Source organism: Triticum urartu, chromosome 6A (genome assembly GCF_056163025.1).
Source record: "Triticum urartu cultivar PI428250 chromosome 6A, HENAU_Tu73, whole genome shotgun sequence".
Lineage (NCBI taxonomy): Eukaryota > Viridiplantae > Streptophyta > Magnoliopsida > Poales > Poaceae > Triticum > Triticum urartu.
In genome coordinates this window covers 592,362,862-592,386,142 of record NC_141878.1, presented here as the reverse complement: position 1 = coordinate 592,386,142, position 23,281 = coordinate 592,362,862, and the positions used below count along the sequence as shown (strand labels likewise).

The 23,281-nt window shown below is 44.6% G+C and overlaps 1 protein-coding gene and 2 pseudogenes across 1 annotated transcript; 2 read left to right on the top strand and 1 right to left on the bottom strand.

Moving 5' to 3' along the window:
• LOC147966851 (uncharacterized) overlaps positions 1-9,119 on the top strand; it is a 43,934-nt pseudogene extending 34,815 nt beyond the window's left edge.
• Positions 9,120-13,580: 4,461 nt separating this feature from the next.
• LOC147966850 (uncharacterized) lies at positions 13,581-16,615 on the bottom strand. The gene is made up of 4 exons (XM_087527400.1): positions 16,083-16,615; positions 14,220-14,361; positions 14,068-14,131; positions 13,581-13,958 (listed from the first exon to the last, which is right to left on the bottom strand). The coding sequence occupies exons 1-4, from the start codon at positions 16,202-16,204 to the stop codon at positions 13,906-13,908; spliced, it is 381 nt and encodes a 126-aa protein (XP_087383526.1). The 5' UTR covers positions 16,205-16,615; the 3' UTR covers positions 13,581-13,905.
• Positions 16,616-16,835: 220 nt separating this feature from the next.
• The window catches only part of LOC147966847 (uncharacterized), a 47,858-nt pseudogene continuing 41,412 nt past the window's right edge, over positions 16,836-23,281 (top strand).

Here is a 23,281-nt window from a genome sequence, read left to right as displayed (position 1 = left end):
TTGTGACGTTTGGTAGCACCCAAAGTGTTCCTCCGGTAAACGGGAGTTGCATAATCTCATAGTCATAGGAACATGTATAAGTCATGAACAAAGCAATAGCAACATACTAAATGATCGGGTGCTAAGCTAATGGAATGGGTCATGTCAATCAGATCATTCAACTAATGATGTGACCTCGTTAATCAAATAACAACTCATTGTTCATGGTCAGGAAACATAACCATCTTTGATTAACGAGCTAGTCAAGTAGAGGCATACTAGTGACACTTTGTTTGTCTATGTATTCACATATTGTATTATGTTTCCAGTTAATACAATTCTAGCATGAATAATAAACATTTATCATGATTATAAGGAAATAAATAATAACTCTATTATTGCCTCTAGGGCATATTTCCTTCAGTCTCCCACTTGCACTAGAGTCAATAATCTAGATTACACTGTAATGAATCTAACACCCATGGAGCCTTGGTGTTGATCATGTTTTGCTCGTGGAAGAGGCTTAGTCAACGGGTCTGCAACATTCAGATCCGTATGTATCTTGCATATCTCTATGTCTCCCACCTGGACTAGATCCCGGATGGAGTTGAAGCGTCTCTTGATGTGTTTGGTCCTTTTGTGAAATCTGGATTCCTTTGCCAAGGCAATTGCACCAGTATTGTCACAAAAGATTTTCATTGGACCCGATGCATTAGGTATAACACCTAGATCGGATATGAACTCCTTCATCCAGACTCCTTCGTTCGCTGCTTCCGAAGCAGCTATGTACTCCGCTTCACATGTAGATCCCGCTACGACGCTTTGTTTAGAACTGCACCAACTGATAGCTCCACCGTTTAATGTAAACACGTATCTGGTTTGCGATTTAGAATCGTCCGGATCAGTGTAAAAGCTTGCATCAACGTAACCTTTTACGGTGAGCTCTTTGTCACCTCCATATACGAGAAACATATCCTTAGTCCTTTTCAGGTATTTCAGGATGTTCTTGACCGCTGTCTAGTGATCCACTCCTGGATTACTTTGGTACCTCCCTGCTAAACTTATAGCAAGGCACACATCAGGTCTGGTACACAGCATTGCATACATGATAGATCCTATGGCTGATGCATAGGGAACATCTTTCATATTCTCTCTACCTTCTGAAGTGGTCGGGCATTGAGTCTTACTCAGCTTCACACCTTGTAACACAGGCAAGAACCCTTTCTTTGCTTGATCCATTTTGAACTTCTTCAAAATTTTGTCAAGGTATGTGCTTTGTGAAAGTCCAACTAAGCGTCTTGATCTATCTCTATAGATCTTAATGCCTAATATGTAAGCAGCTTCACCGAGGTCTTTCATTGAAAAACTTTTATTCAAGTATCCCTTTATGCTATCCAGAAATTCTATATCATTTCCAATCAGCAATATGTCATCCACATATAATATCAAAAATGCTACAGAGCTCCCACTCACTTTCTTGTAAATACAGGCTTCTCCGAAAGTCTGTATAAAACCAAATGCTTTGATCACACTATCAAAACGTTTATTCCAACTCCGAGAGGCTTGCACCAGTCCATAAATGGATCGCTGGAGCTTGCACACTTTGTTAGCTCCCTTTGGATCGACAAAACCTTCCGGTTGCATCATATATAACTCTTCTTCCAGAAATCCATTCAGGAATGCAGTTTTGACATCCATCTGCCAAATTTCATAATCATAAAATGCGGCAATCGCTAACATGATTCGGACGGACTTAAGCATCGCTACGGGTGAGAAGGTCTCATCGTAGTCAACCCCTTGAACTTGCCGAAAACCTTTTGCGACAAGTCAAGCTTTGTAGACAGTAACATGACCATCAGCGTCAGTCTTCTTCTTAAAGATCCATTTATTTTCAATTGCTTGGCGATCATCGGGCAAGTCAACCAAAGTCCATACTTTGTACTCATACATGGATCCCATCTCAGATTTCATGGCTTCAAGCCACCTTGCGGAATCTGGGCTCACCATCGCTTCTTCATAGTTCGTAGGTTCATCATGATCTAGTAGCATGACTTGCAGAATAGGATTACCGTACCACTCTGGTGCGGATCTTACTCTGGTTGATCTACGAGGTTCAGTAGTATCTTGATCTGAAGTTTCATGATCATTATCATTGGCTTCCTCACTAACTGGTGTAGGTGTCACTGAAACAGTTTTCTGTGATGTACTACTTTCCAGTAAGGTAGCAGGTACAGTTACCTCATCAAGTTCTACTTTCCTCCCACTCACTTCTTTCGAGAGAAACTCCTTCTCTAGAAAGGATCCATTCTTAGCAATGAATGTTTTGCCTTCGGATCTGTGATAGAAGGTGTACCCAACAGTCTCCTTTGGGTATCCTATGAAGACACATTTCTCCGATTTGGGTTCGAGCTTATCAGGTTGAAGCTTTTTCACATAAGCATCGCAGCCCCAAACTTTAAGAAACGACAACTTTGGTTTCTTGCCAAACCACAGTTCATAAGGCGTCGTCTCAACGGATTTTGATGGTGCCCTATTTAACGTGAATGCGGCCGTCTCTAAAGCATAACCCCAAAATGATAGCGGTAAATCAGTAAGAGACATGATAGATCGCACCATATCTAGTAAAGTACGATTACGACGTTCGGACACACCATTACGCTGTGGTGTTCTGGGTGGCGTGAGTTGCGAAACTATTCCACAGTTTTTCAAATGTACACCAAACTCGTAACTCAAATATTCTCCTCCACGATCAGATCGTAGAAACTTTATTTTCTTGTTACGATGATTTTCAACTTCACTCTGAAATTATTTGAACTTTTCAAATGTTTCAGATTTATGTTTCATTAAGTAGATATACCCATATCTGCTTAAATCATCTGTGAAGGTGAGAAAATAACGATATCCGCCACGAGCCTCAATATTCATCGGACCACATACATCGGTATGTATGATTTCCAACAAATCTGTTGCTCTCTCCATAGTACCGGAGAACGGTGTTTTAGTCATCTTGCCCATGAGGCACGGTTCGCAAGTACCAAAAGTCCATCAGTATGGAGTTTCTTCATGCGCTTTATACCGATATGACCTAACCGACAGTGCCACAAACAAGTTGCACTTTCATTATCAACTCTGCATCTTTTGGCTTCAACATTATTAATATGTGTATTACTACTATCGAGATTCAATAAGAATAGACCGCTCTTCAAGGGTGCATGACCATAAAAGATATTACTCATATAAATAGAACAACCATTATTCTCTGATTTAAATGAATAACCGTCTCGCATTAAACAAGATCCAGATATAATGTTCATGCTCAACGCTGGCACCAAATAACAATTATTTAGGTCTAATATTAATCCCAAAGGTAGATGTAGAGGTAGCGTGCCGACCGCGATCACATCGACTTTGGAACCGTTTCCCACGCGCATCGTCACCTCGTCCTTTGCCAGTGCCCGCTTATTCCGTAGTCCCTGTTTCGAGTTGCAAATATTAGCAACAGAACCAGTATCAAATACCCAGGTGCTACTGCGAGCTCTAGTAAGGTACACATCAATAACATGTATATCACATATACCTTTGTTCACCTTGCCATCCTTCTTATCCGCCAAATACTTGGGGCAGTTCCGCTTCCAGTGACCAGTCTGCTTGCAGTAGAAGCACTCAGTTTCAGGCTTAGGTCCAGACTTGGGTTTCTTCTCTTGAGTAGCAACTTGCTTGCCGTTCTTTTTGAAGTTCCCCTTCTTCTTCCCTTTGCCCTTTTTCTTGAAACTAGTGGTCTTGTTAACCATCAACACTTGATGCTCCTTCTTGATTTCTACTTCCGCAGCTTTCAGCATTGCGAAGAGCTCGGGAATAGTCTTGTTCATCCCTTGCATATTATGGTTCATCACGAAGCTCTTGTAGCTCGGTGGCAGTGATTGGAGAATTCTGTCAATGACGCAATCATCCGGAAGATTAACTCCCAATTGAATCAAGTGATTATTATACCCAGACATTTTGAGTATATGCTCACTAACAGAACTGTTCTCCTCCATCTTGCAGCTATAGAACTTATTGGAGACTTCATATCTCTCAATTCGGGCATTTGCTTGAAATATTAACTTCAACTCCTGGAACATCTCATATGCTCCATGACGTTCAAAACGTCGTTGAAGTCCCGATTCTAAGCCGTAAAGCATGGCACACTGAACTATCGAGTAGTCATCAGCTTTGCTCTGCCAGACGTTCATAACATCTGGTGTTGCTCCCGCAGCAGGCCTGGCACCCAGCGGTGCTTCCAGGACGTAATTCTTCTATGCAGCAATGAGGATAATCCTCAAGTTACGGGCCCAGTCCGTGTAATTGCTACCATCATCTTTCAACTTTGCTTTCTCAAGGAACGTATTAAAATTCAATGGAACAACAGCACGAGCCATCTATCTACAATCAACATAAACAAGCAAGATACTATCAGGTACTAAGTTCATGATAAATTTAAGTTCAATTAATCATATTACTTAAGAACTCCCACTTAGATAGACATCCTTCTAATCTTCTAAGTGAATACGTGATCCAAATCAACTAAACCATAACCGATCATCACGTGAGATGGAGTAGTTTTCAATGGTGAACATCGTTTATGTTGATCATATCTACTATATGATTCACGCTCGACCTTTCGGTCTTCGTGTTCCGAGGCCATATCTGCATATGCTAGGCTCGTCAAGTTTAACCTGAGTATTCTGCGTGTGCAAAACTGGCTTGCACCCGTTGTACATGGACGTAGAGCTTATCACACCCGATCATCACGTGGTGTCTGGGCACGACGAACTTTGGCAACGGTGCATACTTAGGGAGAACACTTCTTGATAATTTAGTGAGAGATCATCTTATAATGCTACCGTCAATCAAAGCAAGATAAGATGCATAAAAAGATAAACATCACATGCAATCAATATAAGTGATATGATATGGCCATCATCATCTTGTGCTTGTGATCTCCATCTCCGAAGCACCGCCATGATCACCATTGTCGCCGGCGCGACACCTTGATCTCCATCGTAGCATCGTTGTCGTCTCGCCAATCTTATGCTTCCACGACTATCACTACCGTTTAGTAATAAAGTAAAGCATTACATCGCGATTGCATTGCATACAATAAAGCGACAACCATATGGCTCCTGCCAGTTGCCGATAACTCGGTTACAAAACATGATTATCTCATACAATAGAATTCAGCATCATGCCTTGACCATATCACATCACAACATGCCCTGCAAAAACAAGTTAGACGTCCTCTACTTTGTCGTTGCATGTTTTACGTGGCTGCTACGGGCTTAAGTAAGAACCAATCTCACCTACGCATCAAAACCACAACGATAGTTTGTCAAATAGACTCCGTTTTAACCTTCGCAAGGACCGGGCGTAGCCATACTTGGTTCAACTAAAGTTGGAGAGACAGTCGCCCGCAAGCCATCTATGTGCAAAGCACGTCGAGGGAACCGGTCTCGCGTAAGCGTACGCGTAAGGTTGGTCCGGGTCGTCTCGTCCAACAATACCGCCGAACCAAAGTATGACATGCTGGTAGGCAGTATGACTTGTATCATCCACAACTCACTTGTGTTCTACTCGTGCATATAACATCAACATAAATAACCTAGGCTCGGATGCCACTGTTGGGTTTCGTAGTAATTTCAAAAAATTTCCTACGCACACGCAAGATCATGTGATGCATAGCAACGAGGGGGAGAGTGTTGTATACGTACCCAACGCAGACCGACTGCGGAAGCGATGACACGACGTAGAGGAAGTAGTCGTACATCTTCACGATCCAACCGATCAAGCACCGAAACTACGGCACCTCCGAGTTCGAGCACACGTTCAGCTCGATGACGATCCCCGGACTCCGATCCAGCAAAGTGTCGGGGAAGAGTTCCGTCAGCACGACGGCGTGGTGGCGATCTTGATGTACTACAGCAGCAGGGCTTCGCCTAAACTCTGCTACAGTATTATCGAGGAATATGGTGGCAGGGGGCACCGCACACGGCTAAGGAATAGATTACGTGGATCAACTTGTGTCTAGAGGTGCCCCCTGCCTCCGTATATAAAGGAGTAGAGGGGGGAGGCTGGCCGGCCAAGGAGGAGGGCGCAGGAGAGTCCTACTCCCTCTGGGAGTAGGATTCCCCCCCCCCCCCCCCCCAATACTAGTCGGAATAGGATTCGCGGAGGGGGAAAAGAGGAGGAGGGGGCCGGCCACCTCTCCTAGTCCTAATAGGACTAGGGGAAGGGGGAGGCGCGCAGCCCATCTAGGGCAGCCCCTTCTATTTTCCACTAAGGCCCACTATGGCCCATATAGCTCCCGGGGGGTTCCGGTAACCCTCCCGGTATTCCGGTAAAATCCCGATTTCACCCGGAACACTTCCGATATCCAAACATAGGCTTCCAATATATCAATCTTTATGTCTCGACCATTTCGAGACTCCTCGTCATGTCCATGATCACATCCGGGACTCCGAACAACATTCGGTACATCAAAATGCATAAACTCATAATATAACTGTCATCGTAACCTTAAGCGTGCGGACCCTACGGGTTCGAGAACAATGTAGACATGACCGAGACACGTCTCCGGTCAATAACCAATAGCGGGACCTGGATGCCCATATTGGCTCCTACATATTCTACGAAGATCTTTATCAGTCAGACCGCATAACAACATACGTTGTTCCCTTTGTCATCGGTATGTTACTTGCCCGAGATTCGATCGTCGGTATCCAATACCTAGTTCAATCTCGTTACCGGCAAGTCTCTTTACTCGTTCCGTAATACATCATCTCGCAACTAACTCATTAGTTGTAATGCTTGCAAGGCTTATGTGATGTGCATTATCGAGAGGGCCCAAAGATACCTCTCCGACAATCGGAGTGACAAATCCTAATCTCGAAATACGCCAACCCAACATCTACCTTTGGAGACACCTGTAATGCTCCTTTATAATCACCCAGTTACGTTGTGACGTTTGGTAGCACCCAAAGTGTTCCTCCGGTAAACGGGAGTTGCATAATCTCATAGTCATAGGAACATGTATAAGTCATGAAGAAAGCAATAGCAACATACTAAACGATCAGGTGCTAAGCTAATGGAATGGGTCATGTCAATCAGATCATTCAACTAATGATGTGACCTCGTTAATCAAATAACAACTCATTGTTCATGGTCAGGAAACATAACCATCTTTGATTAACGAGCTAGTCAAGTAGAGGCATACTAGTGACACTTTGTTTGTCTATGTATTCACACATGTATTATGTTTCTGGTTAATACAATTCTAGCATGAATAATAAACATTTATCATGATTATAAGGAAATAAATAATAACTTTATTATTGCCTCTAGGGCATATTTCCTTCATGGACAACACATAAAACCATTCTGCTTGTTTGCCTCAGCCGCATCGAGAAACTCATGCTCGCCCTTAATGTCCTCGCGGGTGTGCCTGTCACCGTACATCCATTGCCGGTTCATCTGCGTGCATTATATATAATTAAGTGTCCAAATTAATAGAAGTTCATCATCACATTAAAACCAAAGTGCATACATAGTTCTCATCTAACAACATATAGCTCTCCAGAGCATCTAATTAATTAAACCATACATTGAAACTATGTAAAACATTTCAATGCGAAAACAAATGCGATCATAATCGCAACCAAGGTAACAATTGATCCAACGGCATAATGATACCAAGCCTCGGTATGAATGGCATATTTTCTAATCTTTCTAATCTTCAAGCGCATTGCATCCATCTTGATCTTGTGATCATCGACGACATCCGCAACATGCAACTCCAATATCATCTTCTCCTCCTCAATTTTTTTTATTTTTTCCTTCAACAAATTGTTTTCTTCTTCAACTAAATTTAACCTCTCGACAATAGGGTCGGTTGGCATTTCCGATTCACATACATCCTAGATAAATAAAATCTATGTCACGTTGGTCGGCATAATTTTCATAAACAATAAATGAACCAATAGTTATAAAGATAATATACATACCAAATCCGAATCATAGACAGGACGAGGGCCGACGGGGGCGGATACCAAAACCATCGCACTATATAAGATGCAATAATAAATGTAAGAAAATGATACAAGTATCTATCTAAACATACAAGTAAGAATATTTTTTCTTTCAGAAAGAAGATAAGAACAAGAGGCTCACCACGGTGGTGTCGGTGATGAGATCGGCGCGGGTGATCGACGGCGGTGAAGACGGGGACGGGGCGTGACGGACCGCTAAATCTAGACAAATCTCGAGGAAAATGGAGCTTGGAGGTCGAGCTTCGAGAGGAGAAAGCTTAAGTAGTGTGGCTCGGGCATTCCATCGAACACCTCATGTGCATAGGAGGTGAGCTAGAGCACCACAAAGCCCTCTCCCCCTCGGCCAGAAAAAACAGAGCACTGTGCTCTGCTCTTGCGCGAGGGGGTATATATAGGCACCTCATTGGTCCCGGTTGGTGGCATGAACCGGGACTAAAGGGAGCCTTTGGTCCCGGTTCAAGCCACCAACCGGGACCAATGGTGGTGGGCCAGGAGCGAGGCCCATTGGTCCCGGTTCGTCCCACCAACCGGGACCAAAAGGTCCAGACGAACCGGGACCAATGGCCCACGTGGCCCGGCCGGCCCCCTGGGCTCACGAACCGGGACCAATGCCCACATTGGTCCCGGTTCTAGACTGAACCGGGACTAATGGGCTGAGCCGGCCTGGACCATAGCCCTGTTTTCTACTAGTGTCTTTGGTCAAAAAAATCGTGCGCTTGTTCACCGTGTGATTTAATGTGATCGACCCGTGGGCGGAATTCCAACAAAAATCATCAAGATTTGTCATGCTGGCAACTGGCCAGTTACTGATCACTCCCATTGTATGGTCTACAAGCAAATTAAGCCGGTCCACGTTTTGGTCTTGTCATGCTGTAGTTGTATGCATACTTTTCTAACGATTTGGACAGTCCCTGAATTGCAGCATTGCACCCGTATGTCAAGCACTATTGGAAGAACCTCAAACCGTCCCTGAACCTCGCCCACGACATCCTGGAAGCACGGCCGTCACAAAGAAAAACCATACGAATGCTGGATATATCTCTGTCCAATTCTGGCTGAGAAGTATATATACAGAAGAGCTGGATCGATCCTACTGGAGTACTAGTAGACTGCCCGTGCGTTGTCACGGGCCAACAAATAAATTAGTAAACAAAGATCATGTCCCCCCTCCCCCCCATTACACGCAATGTTCAATCACAACACAAATGCAGGCATATTCTCTCTCTTACAAACACCACACACTCCTATAACTGCTCTTTTCCTCTGAAATTATCATACATCACCTTCTCAGTCTATACATCATTCATCCTCTCAATCCATCACCTTGTCAACTGTTTTGTTGTCTAGAATGGTACAAAAAAACCCCGACCATGTCACCTTCTTGATCTATTCCTAATCCAAGAAAGCTAAATCTGGCTGAATGCCCTTCCATTGCTATGGAACAACAAACTTATCTATGGGAACATATATCAAAAAATAATTATATGCAATGTGCACATCACATGCTTAGCACTATGTTGTGACAAATAGTTCTTGTGAATCTCTCGCTTTCCTCTAAATATGTTTCTCCACCAACCATGCATTTCAGCAAAACATCTACTTTCACGTGCTCCTTGTCCGTGCGTTGCAACGATGCATAATACACTAATCATGTCAAACATATATCATGAGTACTACTTTTTCCTTACTATCTCCACTCCCCAATCCAAGCATACTGCCATTAATGGCACATCCGACTCACAATCCCTCAACCCTGTCACACCCACACTTCAAAATTATAATCATCGTGTTAACATAAGACAAATTATAATCATTGTACTAATTTAAGATAGATTCACTTATATTCAGATTTTAGTAAACAAAACAAATTATTTGCATAGCATCTATATACGAGTGGAACAAGAGTTTGACCACCAAATAAACGGCATTAGTAGTGCAATACATGAAGCATTGTGCAGCTCATCAAGAATGATTATAACAAACGCCAAGAACTTTAAATGAGATCATCTGGGTTAAGAACCAAAAGTACGTATTGGCACCATGCTTCTCTTCCCAAACGCTCGGCGGACCTTCCAATGATTAACACGGCGTTGATGCCATCTGATTAAGTCTGATTCACTCTTAACTCTCCAATGCCAGAACTGACTAGATTGCAGCCACCTCAGATTCTATGCTACACATAACCTGCATTACATCTATGCTTCGGTAAATACACTTGCTAATCACGTCAATACGAAAATACAGCGAGGTTCCTAAGCACTTAAGAACTTCGAATACCTTGCCCAGTGAGACCTTGCATATCCAGCAATGACATCACCGGGATTCAATCATTTGGCAATGACAAATTGCTGGACTAAAGCATGCCCATCCTCACCCCATCATTCCCATCCGTACTCAGCATCAAGTTCTGACTACCAACGTTGACATGTATGCACCATACTCGACCCTCCTATCGGCTCACTCCATGGCCCCTAACTCACCCATAGCCTAAATAACTTCTAATGTGGCATCGCGCCCAACCTCAACCTTCGATGACCTTCCTCGGTTGGTTTGCCATCAGCTCCTCTTTCTTATCCTCATCAACAAATCATGTAATCTATACTAATATAACTTCAGGTCAAAGGCTCCATCAGCTCACTACAGCTATCTAAAGTCACCTCACTGTTCCCTGCAAACCATTATGTCTAAATATTAGAAAACAAATACAAATGATTTGAATTATAAAAAGCAAGGCATCAAACTCTTATCCTGAATACAGATGTTGTACTAAACATCAAATTAAATTATTGTGACCATTCTCTGCATTTATCTTCTAGAACATAAATTTATGTATTCAAGACACATACATTTGCAAGTGTTTTTTACTGCTAACACCAACGTTGAGCTAAAATAGAACTAGCATAAAATCTGAGATTGGCATATAGCACAAGAAAGAACTAAGATAGTTCACTCTGTACCTTGAATATGTACTCTACAGTACATCTACATCACTCCGTTGCCCACAGTCGACAAACGACACACCCTTTTCTTACATCACTGCACGGTGGCACTGAGTCAAAGAATTGGTATGCATGGACCACAACGCCAGCAAAACCCGGCCACCATGACCTGTAAAACCCTTGATGATCTTTCAGTTTTATTATGGGCCTTGAAATATATTTCACATTTATGGTAGAACATCGACATTTGAAGGTGAAGCTGGATATTATGACTTCAAAGAGCCTTGATGCTGTTTCAGTTATATGATGGATCTTGTAATATATTCCGCGTATACAATATATATATATATATATATATATATATATATATATTGTATATATAGAGGACGCGACTAACTACCAGACGTACTGATTTTAAGAAGAGATGCGAACGACCCGTACTAGCTTTGATCTGGTGAATGCAAGAGGAAAGTGAGGCTGAGGTATGCATGCGACCCAGCATGAGGCGCCACTGAGCACCTCATTTTTGAACATGCATGCATATACCAACAAATTTGATGATGTCAGCAAATATTCCTTCAAAAAACAAACCTCAAAATGATTTGTAGGTTAAACCGTCGGGCGGATTCGAAAATTGTTTTCACATAAAAAAATCGTCGCGACGAGAGATTCGAAACTAGATCCCATGTTGGTATGTTTCGACAACTTTTTTTTTCAGGTCAAAAGTTACCACGCTGAACTACGTAAGTTATCACGCATGCAGTACGTAATTTATCAACGTATGGCAGGATTTTAGCGACGGATCTGCGCGATCCACTTCAATGGCTCCCGGTTCCCCCTTTCTCCCCCGATCGATTAGTTTGAAAATAATAAAAAACACAAATTGAGAAGAAAAAAAGTGTCCTATATGGGATTCAAACCTGCGTCGGGTAGCAAGGACACACCAAATGCCAATACCAACAACCATTACACCAACCTACAAATATTGTTCAATACTTGAAAACAAAATCTTTTAAAACTCTTTCTCACCATTGTCAGATGACAAAAAGAAATGTATTTTCCTCAAAAAATTTCCACTGCATAAATGATGATGTACTATACGTGTGAATGTATAGAGGGGCTCCTCTATGAATTTTTATCAGGGCCAGGTACATAAGTTATCAGGTCCGGGATGTGTGAGTTACCATGTTATTCACACAAAAGTTATCGAGGTGATGTTTTATCAACCCCCCCCCCCCCCCGGCCCCACCACCCCCATCGCCAAAGTTATTAGGACCGGGGTACATAAATTATCAGGCTACGATGTGTGAGTTACCATGCTATTGACACAAAAGCTATCGAGGGGATACTTCATCAACTCCCCCCACCCCCCACCTCGTTGCCAAAGTTACAAGGATAGGGTACATAAGTTATCAGGTCTGCGATATGTGAGTTACCATGCTATTCATACAAAAAGTTATCGAAGGTATGTTTACATTAGTTTTTTTGGGTTAAAAAAGCTACCACGATATTTGTACATAAACTATCAGGTCTACGATGTGGAGTTACCATGCTATTCATACAAAAAAGTTATCGAAGGTATGTTTACACTAGTTTTTTTGGATCAAAAAAGCTACCACGATATTTGTACATAAGCTAACAGGACTACGATGTGTGAGTTACCATGCTATTGACACAAAAGCTATCGAGGGGATATTTCATCAACCCCCCCCCCCCCCCCCCCTCCTTACTGCCAAAGTTACCAGGATAGGGTGCATAAGTTATCAGGTCTGCGATGTGTGAGTACCATGCTATTCACATAAAAGCTCGTCAACTCCCCCCTCCCCTTCGGCCGCCAAAGTTATCAGGACAGGGGTAAATAAGTTATCGGGTCTTTAAATGTGTGAGTTATCATTCTATTCACAGAAAAATTATCGGGATATTTGATCAACTCCTCAAAGAAAAAAGAAAAAGGAATCAACAGAGAATGGCCAAAAAGTATGATGTGCATTATTTTGCACAACAAATAGTCTAGCTGAGGTGGTTAGTGTGTGTTTCACATTAGCTGCTTGGTGTGTGTTCAAATCCCATATTCAGCGTCATTTTTTTTTGGACTAAAAATGTAACCAGGGTGTGCCAATAGATCTAGCACCCAAATAAATGACAGATCCAATCCAGAGAGAAAATTCACGGTAGTCAATTCCATAGTATCCGAATTCTTCTCACTAAATTCGCCATCAAGTTAGCAGGTCGTTCACATTTAATCTTGAACAAAGAGCCACTACGCTACACATTCACAGTCTGGGCAAATTTGACAACAACAAAGTCTAGGTGAGTTGGTTACTGTGGTGGTGCACATGCAGGAGGTTGGGGGTTCGAATCCCGTCCTGGCCGCTGTGTCTTTTTCTCGCGGAGTGGAGCGCGCCTGGATGAATCGCAAATGCTAATCGGACGAGGCCCGAATCGTACATTCCTGCCGGCAGGAATTTAGCTTTTCCGATATATATATATATATATGTATGTCAAATAAATTACTCATGTTACAGATTGTAAAAAAAAATGTTTCAGTTACAACTTATTTCTTAGCACGTAAATATGATGTGAGATCAAGCAGTAAAAACATCTAACGAGTTTTCTAGGTAGTACAAAATTTAATTATTGTTAGAGAGCGAAAGTATACCCTGCGTAAGTCTCCTTTTCTCTATTATTCGGCTGAGAGAAACGCCAAACAAAAGCTTCTAAACTGTCAGAATGAAACCGAACAGTCGATCTTCATACAAAAGTTGTCTTATGTTACTTAGCTGGCCTAAGAGCATCTTAATTGCGCAATGTGTCATGCACTCATGCACTACGTGTCAACGATGCCCATCTGCTCTATATGATTCTGCGCAATTCACAGATGTATAATCTGAAAGTCAAATTTACATCTAGTCATCTCCTGAAATATTCAAGTCAGACCCCATGCATGGACCAGGTTGTTCTGCATTACAGATGTGTGTAACTCGTTACCAACAAAAAATTTCAATCCATCTGAATTATTTAGTCTAGCCAGATATGTGCTGAGCAATCACTCCCAACAATTTCATTACCTGGACATATGCCAACGCATCTCCAAGCATCCTGGTAAGTACTCGTGCCATCACCTCCACAAACCTGTGTGAGTTGCAACATTGATTGATTTCATATACGCATCATAAACAGAATGTTCTTGCTGTTGGTTAAAGAGGGAGAGTAGCTATACCCGGTGCGGCCTCGACAGACACATGTCTGGGAAGCCGGTATACACCATCATGCTCATGTCACTGGCATGGCCAAGAAGAGGACTCGGCCACAATGCGGTGCAGCAACGGGAACGCTCATCAAGAAATTCAGAGAGTACCACCCTATCAAGAAATAAACCAATTACATAAGTACAGAGAAGAGTCAGGTCAGACCTGCAAAAGCAGAAACATTTTTAGTGCCATCAATATGTTTCGACTATACTGAAATTGGCGATAGACATTAGTCTCGACATTAAGTGTACACAATGTTACATCCAATTCAATGGAAGGGAGCAACATATATAGTAAGGACTTTATATAAAGATACGGAGGCACCATATATTTTTTTATTCCTGACGTGACAAACAAAATTTCACCTCGAACTAAGTAAGATGCATATTCTCCTGAAAGATGAACTGGCCAAATGTAAGCTAATGGCTGGTTCAAACTTTATATCTTCAGACAAATTGGTGCAGAAATAACTATTGTGTGCAACAGAGCGAAGTGCTTTCTGAAGAAGTAAACAAAAGGAGTACGCAATTAAACAAAGAGAAACATTAGCATGGCTCAATAAGAAATGCTGATTGTTCACTTGCATTAGCAATATAATGATTTGAGTGTGTGGTGCCGGAAAAACACTTTTTTTTCTCTATACAGTCCCAAAGTTTATACCTTACAAGTCGTAGCTGATGCAACTGCACAAAATTTGAAATCTACTGTATCACACTCATATGGTAATCACCCGTGCGTCGCAACGGGAGCGTGAATACTCTAACGATTTAACATCAGTTGTGTCAAACATATTTAGTGTGCATGCACAACAAACGAGTTGTTAAGAAAACAGTATTGCCCCGATCAGTAATAATTAATAACTAGGAATAAGATGGTGATAGAGAAGGTTTTCCCCGGGAAGGCGTCTGACCCCCTCTTCAAATTCCTTGCTTTCCTGCAGCACTGGCACCCGCTCTCGAGGCAGCGTGATCGTGACCGACTTGGATTGATGATGGATGCGCTTCTGGCTTCGGCGCGTCGACTATCCTCCTCGTAGTGCCGTTATGCGGACGCCACTAGGTGGCTTTTCTTTCTATTTCTTTTATGCTTTCTTGGGCTTGATTGTGCTATGGCCCCAGCCGTTGTATGTTGAGTGCGGTTGAACTTGGATTGTATGGACCGTTGCTTTATTTATAAAGCGGCGCGAAAGCCTATTTCGAGAGTAATAGTTAATAAAAATGTGTTTAGATGTGTCGGTGCAAACTCACATGCCAGCTGCCACCGCACACACACACATCAGTAATTTTTATCAGTGCCCAAGGATTTGATCATTTGCTTAAGCCAATAAGCCCGTGATCTCTTCGTCTGAAAAGATCTTTGCAAAAATCCAATTATAATAGAAGAGATAGGCAACTATTTAATTCAATAGACTGAACTGCTAAGCAAGAAAAAAACCTTAAGTACAAATCCTAACCCTTTCAGCAACCTTATTAGTTGTTTCTTGCGTTCAAATTCCTATATATTGATCACTGTAATATCAAGTGGTTAATATGATGCAATGCACACTGTTGTTTTTCTGGGAGTTAAAGAAAAGAAAAGGAAAAACTATAGCCTAAGTGAGTACTCGTGAAAAATCTGACCTAAAAGCTTGTGAATTAGTTGGTCCAACCAAAGATTAAGAAGGGTTAACAATTTCGTTGTCAGTAAACTAAGATGAAACAATCTGAAAAAATATGCTTCCAAAACAAAGAATTTCGGATGTCCAAGCTCCAGGAATCAGAAACAAGATTGCACAATGAAGTGAGATATGATTACATGGATGATATCAAGACGAGCGACCAGAGCTTGCAGACCTGATGGCGCTTCTGTGAGGGCAGTGCGACGCCGGCGAGTTCACCGTCACTTCGGAGTTCCACACCCGCCGCAGCCAGGAATCGAGAAGATCGAGCCCTCGGATTGGGAGTGGGACTCGCATCCGGCTGCCTCACGCCATCTGTCGTTCGATCCCAACGGGTGGGACTCAGATCCGTTGCCGCCGCTGCAAGGACAGCAACATCAGGCGTAGGAGAAGCCACATATGTCGTCGGCGGATTCCCTGTAGCCCTGGGCGTCATGCCTCCCTCCGGACGCTATGGCAGTAGTGCCTTGTGCTCGTCGGTTTCCTCCCTCGGAGCCCCCACCAGGGCACAATTCCATATACACGCTGCCGCACCGAGGGCGAGCGAGGAGGTGCCATGGCAATAGCTCCTTGCGCTCGGCGGCCCTGGGAGACCAAGAGCTCTGGCCCGCAGTCTCCTCTTCATCGAGGGCGAAGTAGGTCCGGGCAGCTACGTCCCTTACGCGCACCGACGACCTCGGTCCTCCTTTCTGCCCTTCCTGCTGCTGGACCCGCGCGTGCCTGCGTGCGTGCGTGAGGAAGAGGAATGGAATCAAATCAAATCGCATCAGGGAAGGGAATCGAAGACCTTGACGCTAGGGACGGGAAGGGAAGGGGTCGGACCTTGACGAGCAGCTCCATGGCGTCGGGGTCACGGATCAGGGAGACGCCAGCGGCCTCCTGGTCCTGTCCCGGCGCTGATCGCCGCCATGGCCTGCTGGATATCGCCATGGCCCGGAGTTCGGCGGGTGCAATCCCGGCGACAGGGATTCAAGCCGCCCTACCCTGGAGATACGGCGGCGGCGTCTCCCCTCGGACGGCGGCGTCGGCAATGAACGAGTTCGTACCTGGGCGGTGGCTACGAAGAGTCGGCGGCAGGAAGATCGGAGATGGGATCGAGAGGAGCGTTTTTTGTGCGGGGGTGGGGTTTTTTTGGGTGCCTGCATGGGAAACGGTGTGGTGGGAAGGGAGACGGAAAAAAAACAGTGAAATAAAACGGACGAAATTGGTGGGACGAAATAAACCGTGGATGCTATTCATCAACTCAGACATTAGGAGTAGAGATTTATTCACGACTGGAACAGTCACTGACAAGGTTGGCGGACTTGAGGTCTTTGCTCCCGTGGTGGGCAGGCTTCAGATAAGGCCGTCAGAAAAATTGCAGAAAATTCAGACGCAAGTGTGTGGACGTGATGACGCTGTAAGAGGGTTTTTAAATACCTGGGGCCTCAGCCAGATGAGCATCCAGCGTTCCAACTCATACGGGCACACCTCACCACCCGGCCGTCAGCAAAACCATGGAAGGAAGCAGGCCGCCGTTTCGTGCGATCCGGCCGAGCAACGGTGCCATACGTATTCTGTTCTCCTCATTACTAGTTTTTTTTAAAATGAAGGCGTGCCTCCGGCTTCTGCATCATGACAATGCATGCAACCATCTTATTAAAAATATTCAAAGTACCATAGAGTCATAAAGTATTACAGCTCGTAAATGGAGTGAAAAATAAAAATAAAAGTACATGCTCAAAGTCACAACCGGTATGACAATGTGAAGGACAGGCTCCCTAGACTTCTATCTTGTTATGCGATCGCCATCGGAACCGATTGAATATAATCCGTGCTACCATCTTTCATTGATCTCATTACTAGTGAGTACAGTACTTCTTCCGATCCAAAATAAGGGTCGTGGTTTTAGTTCCAAACATCCATTTTTTGCCTTGCCGTCGGTTTTGTCATTGCTGCCAGCAAACTCTTTCCTCACACCACTTTTGAAGTCGGCGGCATCCTCTAATGGCTACTGTCCTTGCTGATCATTTACTCTTAACACGTGCAGATCAGGGAGGCCTTCTTACATGTGCCAGTCAACCGGCGAGGCTCGGCCATATCCTTACGTTACTGTCATTGCTGCTCGTTTCTTGTGGAGTCGGCAGCATCCACTGTTCCTCTTCAATGACGACAGTCCATGATAATAGCACGGACGTGATCTCGCTACTAGATTTCAAGCGGGCTATCACCAACGACTCGAGTCAAGCTTTGAGATCTTGGCACACCGGCATCCCCGTTTGCAATTGAGAGGGCGTCGTCTGCACCGTCCCCGTTTGCAAGTCGGAGGGCATCGTCTGCATTGACCCGAAGCACCTGGGGCGACCCACCGAGCTGAACCTTGCCAACCTAGTATTGTCGGGCCCGATTTCACCGTCCCTCGGGAATCTAACGTTCCTTAGGATACTGGACCTGTCCAGTAATGGCTTCACCGGCGAGATACCTCCTCTCAGTTGAATGACTGAACTCATCGCTCCCTTGTATTCACATATCACAGGGGTATTTATACATGCAGAGGTACAAGGGGGCGAGGGAGAGAACGTGTACAATGGCCGTGGCCAAGCATGTCGTGCATGCGAGGTGGGCGTGCCCACGATGTGCACGCCCCTGCTGAACTGACGGAGAGAACAGGTCAAGGCCGTTGGCCCTCTGCTGTTGTGCGTGTAGTAGACTTCCAACAGCCCCCCGTAGCCGAAACGTGGGGCTCCCAAACGTTGAGGTTGGACCAGAAGTCGAGGAAGATGGTCGTCGGCAGCCCTTTGGTGAAGACGTCGGCGAACTGAGAGCTCGTGGGGACATGGAGGACGCGCACCTCGCCGAGCGACACATGCTCCCGGACGAAGTGCAAGTCGATCTCCACGTGTTTCGTACGCTGGTGCTGGACAGGGTTAGTGGACATGTACATCGCACTCACGTTGTCGCAATAGACAACAGTGGCACGCGCCAGTGGTTGATGAAGCTCGCCAAGGAGTTGTCGCAACCAGACGGCTTCGGCGACGGCATGTGCGACGGCGCGGTACTCGGCCTCCGCGCTAGAACGTGAGATGGTGTGTTGCCGCTTCGATGACCACGACACAAGGTTGCCGCGGAGGAACATGCAATACCCCGAAGTGGAGCGGCGTGTGTCAGGGCACCCTGCCCAGTCGGCGTCGGAGTCCGCGACGAGCTCGGTGGAGGCAGACCGGTGGAACTGTAGACCGAGATGTGTGGTGCCACGGAGGTAGCGCAGGATGCGTTTGAGTAGCTGAAAGTGCGAGTCGCGTGGAGCGTGCATGAAGAGACAACACTGCTGAACTCCGTAGGAGAGGTCAGGGCGTGTGAGAGTGATGTACTGTAGTGCACCGGCGAGACTTCTATACAGCGAAGGATCATGGAATAGTGGGCCGGCATCTGGTGGAAGTTTTGCATGTGTGTCCACTGGAGTGGGTATGGGTTTGCAGTTTAGCATCCCTGCTCTATCGAGTATCTCCAAGGCATACTGTTCCTGTGACAAAAAGAGGCCAGTGGTGGTGGAGGTGACATTAATGCCAAGAAAATGATGCAGTGGCCCGAGGTCGGACATGGCGAACTCCTGGTGGAGCGAGGAGTGAAGGAAATATGCCCTAGAGGCAATAATAAAGTTATTATTTATTTCCTTATATCATGATAAATGTTTATTATTCATCCTAGAAATGTATTAACCGGAAACATAATACATGTGTGAATACATAGACAAACAGAGTGTCACTAGTATGCCTCTACTTGACTAGCTCGTTGATCAAAGATGGTTATGTTTCCTAACCATGGACAAAGAGTTGTTATTTGATTAATGGGATCACATCATTAGGAGAATGATGTGATTGACTTGACCCATTCCGTTAGCTTAGCACCCGATCGTTTAGTATGTTGCTATTGCTTTCTTCATGACTTATACATGTTCCTATGACTATGAGATTATGCAACTCCCGTTTGCCGGAGGAACACTTTGTGTGCTACCAAACATCACAACGTAACTGGGTGATTATAAAGGAGCTCTACAGGTGTCTCCAAAGGTACATGTTGGGTTGGCGTATTTCGAGATTAGGATTTGTCACTCCGATTGTCGGAGAGGTATCTCTGGGCCCTCTCGGTAATGCACATCACATAAGCCTTGCAAGCATTGCAACTAATGTGTTAGTTGTGAGATGATGTATTACGGAACGAGTAAAGAGACTTGCCGGTGACGAGATTGAACTAGGTATTGGATACCGACGATCGAATCTCGGGCAAGTAATATACCGATGACAAAGGGAACAACGTATGTTGTTATGCGGTCTGATCGATAAAGATCTTCATAGAATATGTAGGAGCCAATATGAGCATCCAGGTTCCGCTATTGGTTATTGACCGAAGACGTGTCTCGGTCATGTCTACATAGTTCTCGAACCCGTAGGGTCCGCACGCTTAAAGTTTCGATGACAGCTATATTATGAGTTTATGAGTTTTGATGTACCGAAGGAGTTCGGAGTCCTGGATGAGATCGGGGACATGACGACGAGTCTCGAAATGGTCGAGACGTAAAGATCGATATATTGGACGACTACATTCGGATATCGGAAAGGTTTCGAGTGATTCGGGTATTTTTCGGAGTACCGGAGAGTTACGGGAATACGTATTGGGCCTTATTGGGCCATACGGGAAAGAAGGAAAAGGGCCTCAAGGGTGGCCGCACCCCTCCCCTTGATCTGGTCCGAATTGGACTAGGGAAGGGGGGCGCCCCCTTCCTTCCTTCTCCTTTGCCCTTCCTCTTTTCCTATTCCATATGGGAGGTGGAATCCTACTAGGACTAGGGAGTCCTAGTAGGACTCCACACTTGGCGCGCCCCCTCCTAAGGCCGGCCTCCTCCTCCCTTGCTCCTTTATATACGGGGGCAGGGGGGCACCCCAAAGACACAACAATTGATCAAGTTGATCTTTTAGCCGTGTGCGGTGCCCCCCCTCCACCATAGTCCACCTCGATAATACTGTAGCGGTGCTTAGGCGAAGCCCTGCGTCGGTAGAACATCAACATCATCACCACGTCGTCGTGCTGACGAAACTCTCCCTCAACACTCGGCTGGATCGGAGTTCGAGGGACGTCATCGGGCTGAACGTGTGCTGAACTCGGAGGTTCTGTGCGTTCGGTACTTGATCGGTCGCATCGTGAAGACGTACGACTACATCAACCGCGTTGTGCTAACGCTTCCGCTTTCGGTCTACGAGGGTACATGGACAACACTCTCCCCTCTCGTTGCTATGCATCACCATGATCTTGCGTGTGCGTAGGAATTTTTTTGAAATTATTACGTTCCCCAACAGTGGCATCCGAGCCTGGTTTTATGCGTTGATGTTATATGCACGAGTAGAACACAAGTGATTTGTGGGCGATATAAGTCATACTGCTTACCAGCATGTCATACTTTGGTTCGGCGGTATTGTTGGATGAAGCGGCCCGGGCCGACATTACGCGTACGCTTACGCGAGACTGGTTCTACCGACATGCTTTGCACACAGGTGGCTGGCGGGTGTCTGTTTCTCCAACTTTAGTTGAACCGAGTGTGGCTACGCCCGGTCCTTCCGAAGGTTAAAACAGCATCAACTTGACAAACTATCGTTGTGGTTTTGATGCGTAGGTAAGAACGGTTCTTGCTAAGCCTGTAGCAGCCACGTAAAACTTGCAACAACAAAGTAGAAGACGTCTAACATGTTTTTGCAGGGCATGTTGTGATGTGATATGGTCAAGACGTGATGAGATATAAGTTGTTGTATAAGATGATCATGTTTTGTTGAAGTTATCGGCAACTGACATAAGCCTTATGGTTGTCTCTTTATTGCATAAGATGTAAGTGCCAAATAATTGCTTTACTTTATTGCTATGCATAGCAATAGTTGCAAGAGCAATAGTTGGCGAGACGACCATGTGACGACACATTGATATAGATCAAGATGATGGAGATCATGGTGTCATGCCGGTGACGATAGAGATCATGACGGTACTTTGGAGATGATGATCAAAGGCGCAAGATGATCATGGCCATATCATGTCACATATATTGATTGCATGTGATGTTTATCTTTTATGCATCTTATCCTACTTTGATTGACGGTAGCATTATAAGATGATCTCTCACTAAATTATCAAGGTACAAGTGTTCTCCCTGAGTATGCACCGTTGCGAAAGTTCTTCGTGCTGAGACAACACGTGATGATCGGGTGTGATAGGCTCTACGTTCAAATACAACGGGTGCAAAACAGTTGCACACGCGGAATACTCAGGTTAAACTTGACGAGCCTAGCATATAACAGATATGGCCTCGGAACACGGAGACCGAAAGGTCGAGCGTGAATCATATAGTAGATAGGATCAACATAGTGATGTTCACCATTGAAACTACTCCCTCTCACGTGATGATCGGACATGGTTTAGTTGATATGGATCACGTGATCACTTAGAGGATTAGAGGGATGTCTATCTAAGTGGGAGTTCTTAAGTAATATGATTAAATTGAAGTTAAATTTATCATGAACTTAGTCCTGGTAGTATTATCATATCTATGTTGTAGATCAATAGCTCGCGTTGTTGCTTCCCTATGTTTATTTTGATATGTTCCTAGAGAAAAACTATGTTGAAAGATGTTAGTAGCAATGATGCGGATTGTATCCGTGATCTGAGGATTATCCTCATTGCTGCACGGAAGAATTATGTCCTTGATGCACCGCTAGGTGACAGAACTATTAAAGGAGCAGATGCAGACGTTATGAACGTTTTGACAAAAGCTCAGTATGATGACTACTTGATAGTTTAGTTCACCATGCTTAACGGCTGAGATTCGGGACTTCAAAGACGTTTTGAACGTCATGGACCATATGAGATGTTCCAGGAGTTGAAGTTAATATTTCAAGCAAATACCCGAGTTGAGAGATATGAAGTCTCCAACAAGTTCTATAGCTAAAAGATTGAGGAGAATAGCTCAAGCAGTGAGCATGTGCTCAGATTGTCTGGGTACTACAATCGCTTGAATCAAGTGGGAGTTAATCTTCCAGATAAGATAGTGATTGACAGAATTCTCCAGTCACTACACCACAAAAAACTTTAAGGGCAATCAACTGTCGGGAAAAGTTAAGAATTTGGGTCACCTATACTGCCGGCAAAGCTTTAGCTGCCGGGAAAAAATTTATAGGGCGTGCTATGTGCCGCCAATAATGAACTCACAAGGGTCAGTCCATCTGCCGGCGTCTTTAGGGTCAGTCCATCTGCCCTGAAAAGTAAACGAGGGCGGATGCACTGCCGGTATGCACGGTGGTGGGGAATAAAAAATTCGGACCAAAAAAGCGCGCGAGGCAGCCGCGGAGAAGCGAA

Coding starts and splice junctions, on each gene's coding strand:
- LOC147966850 (XM_087527400.1), bottom strand. CDS start 16,204: ATGCGAGTCCCACTCCCAATCCGAGGGCTCGATCTTCTCGATTCCTGG. Junction 14,132..14,219: donor GTCTGTCGAGGCCGCACCGG/GTATAGCTACTC, acceptor CAACTCACACAG/GTTTGTGGAGGTGATGGCAC. Junction 13,959..14,067: donor ATGCGTTGGCATATGTCCAG/GTAATGAAATTG, acceptor TCTGTAATGCAG/AACAACCTGGTCCATGCATG.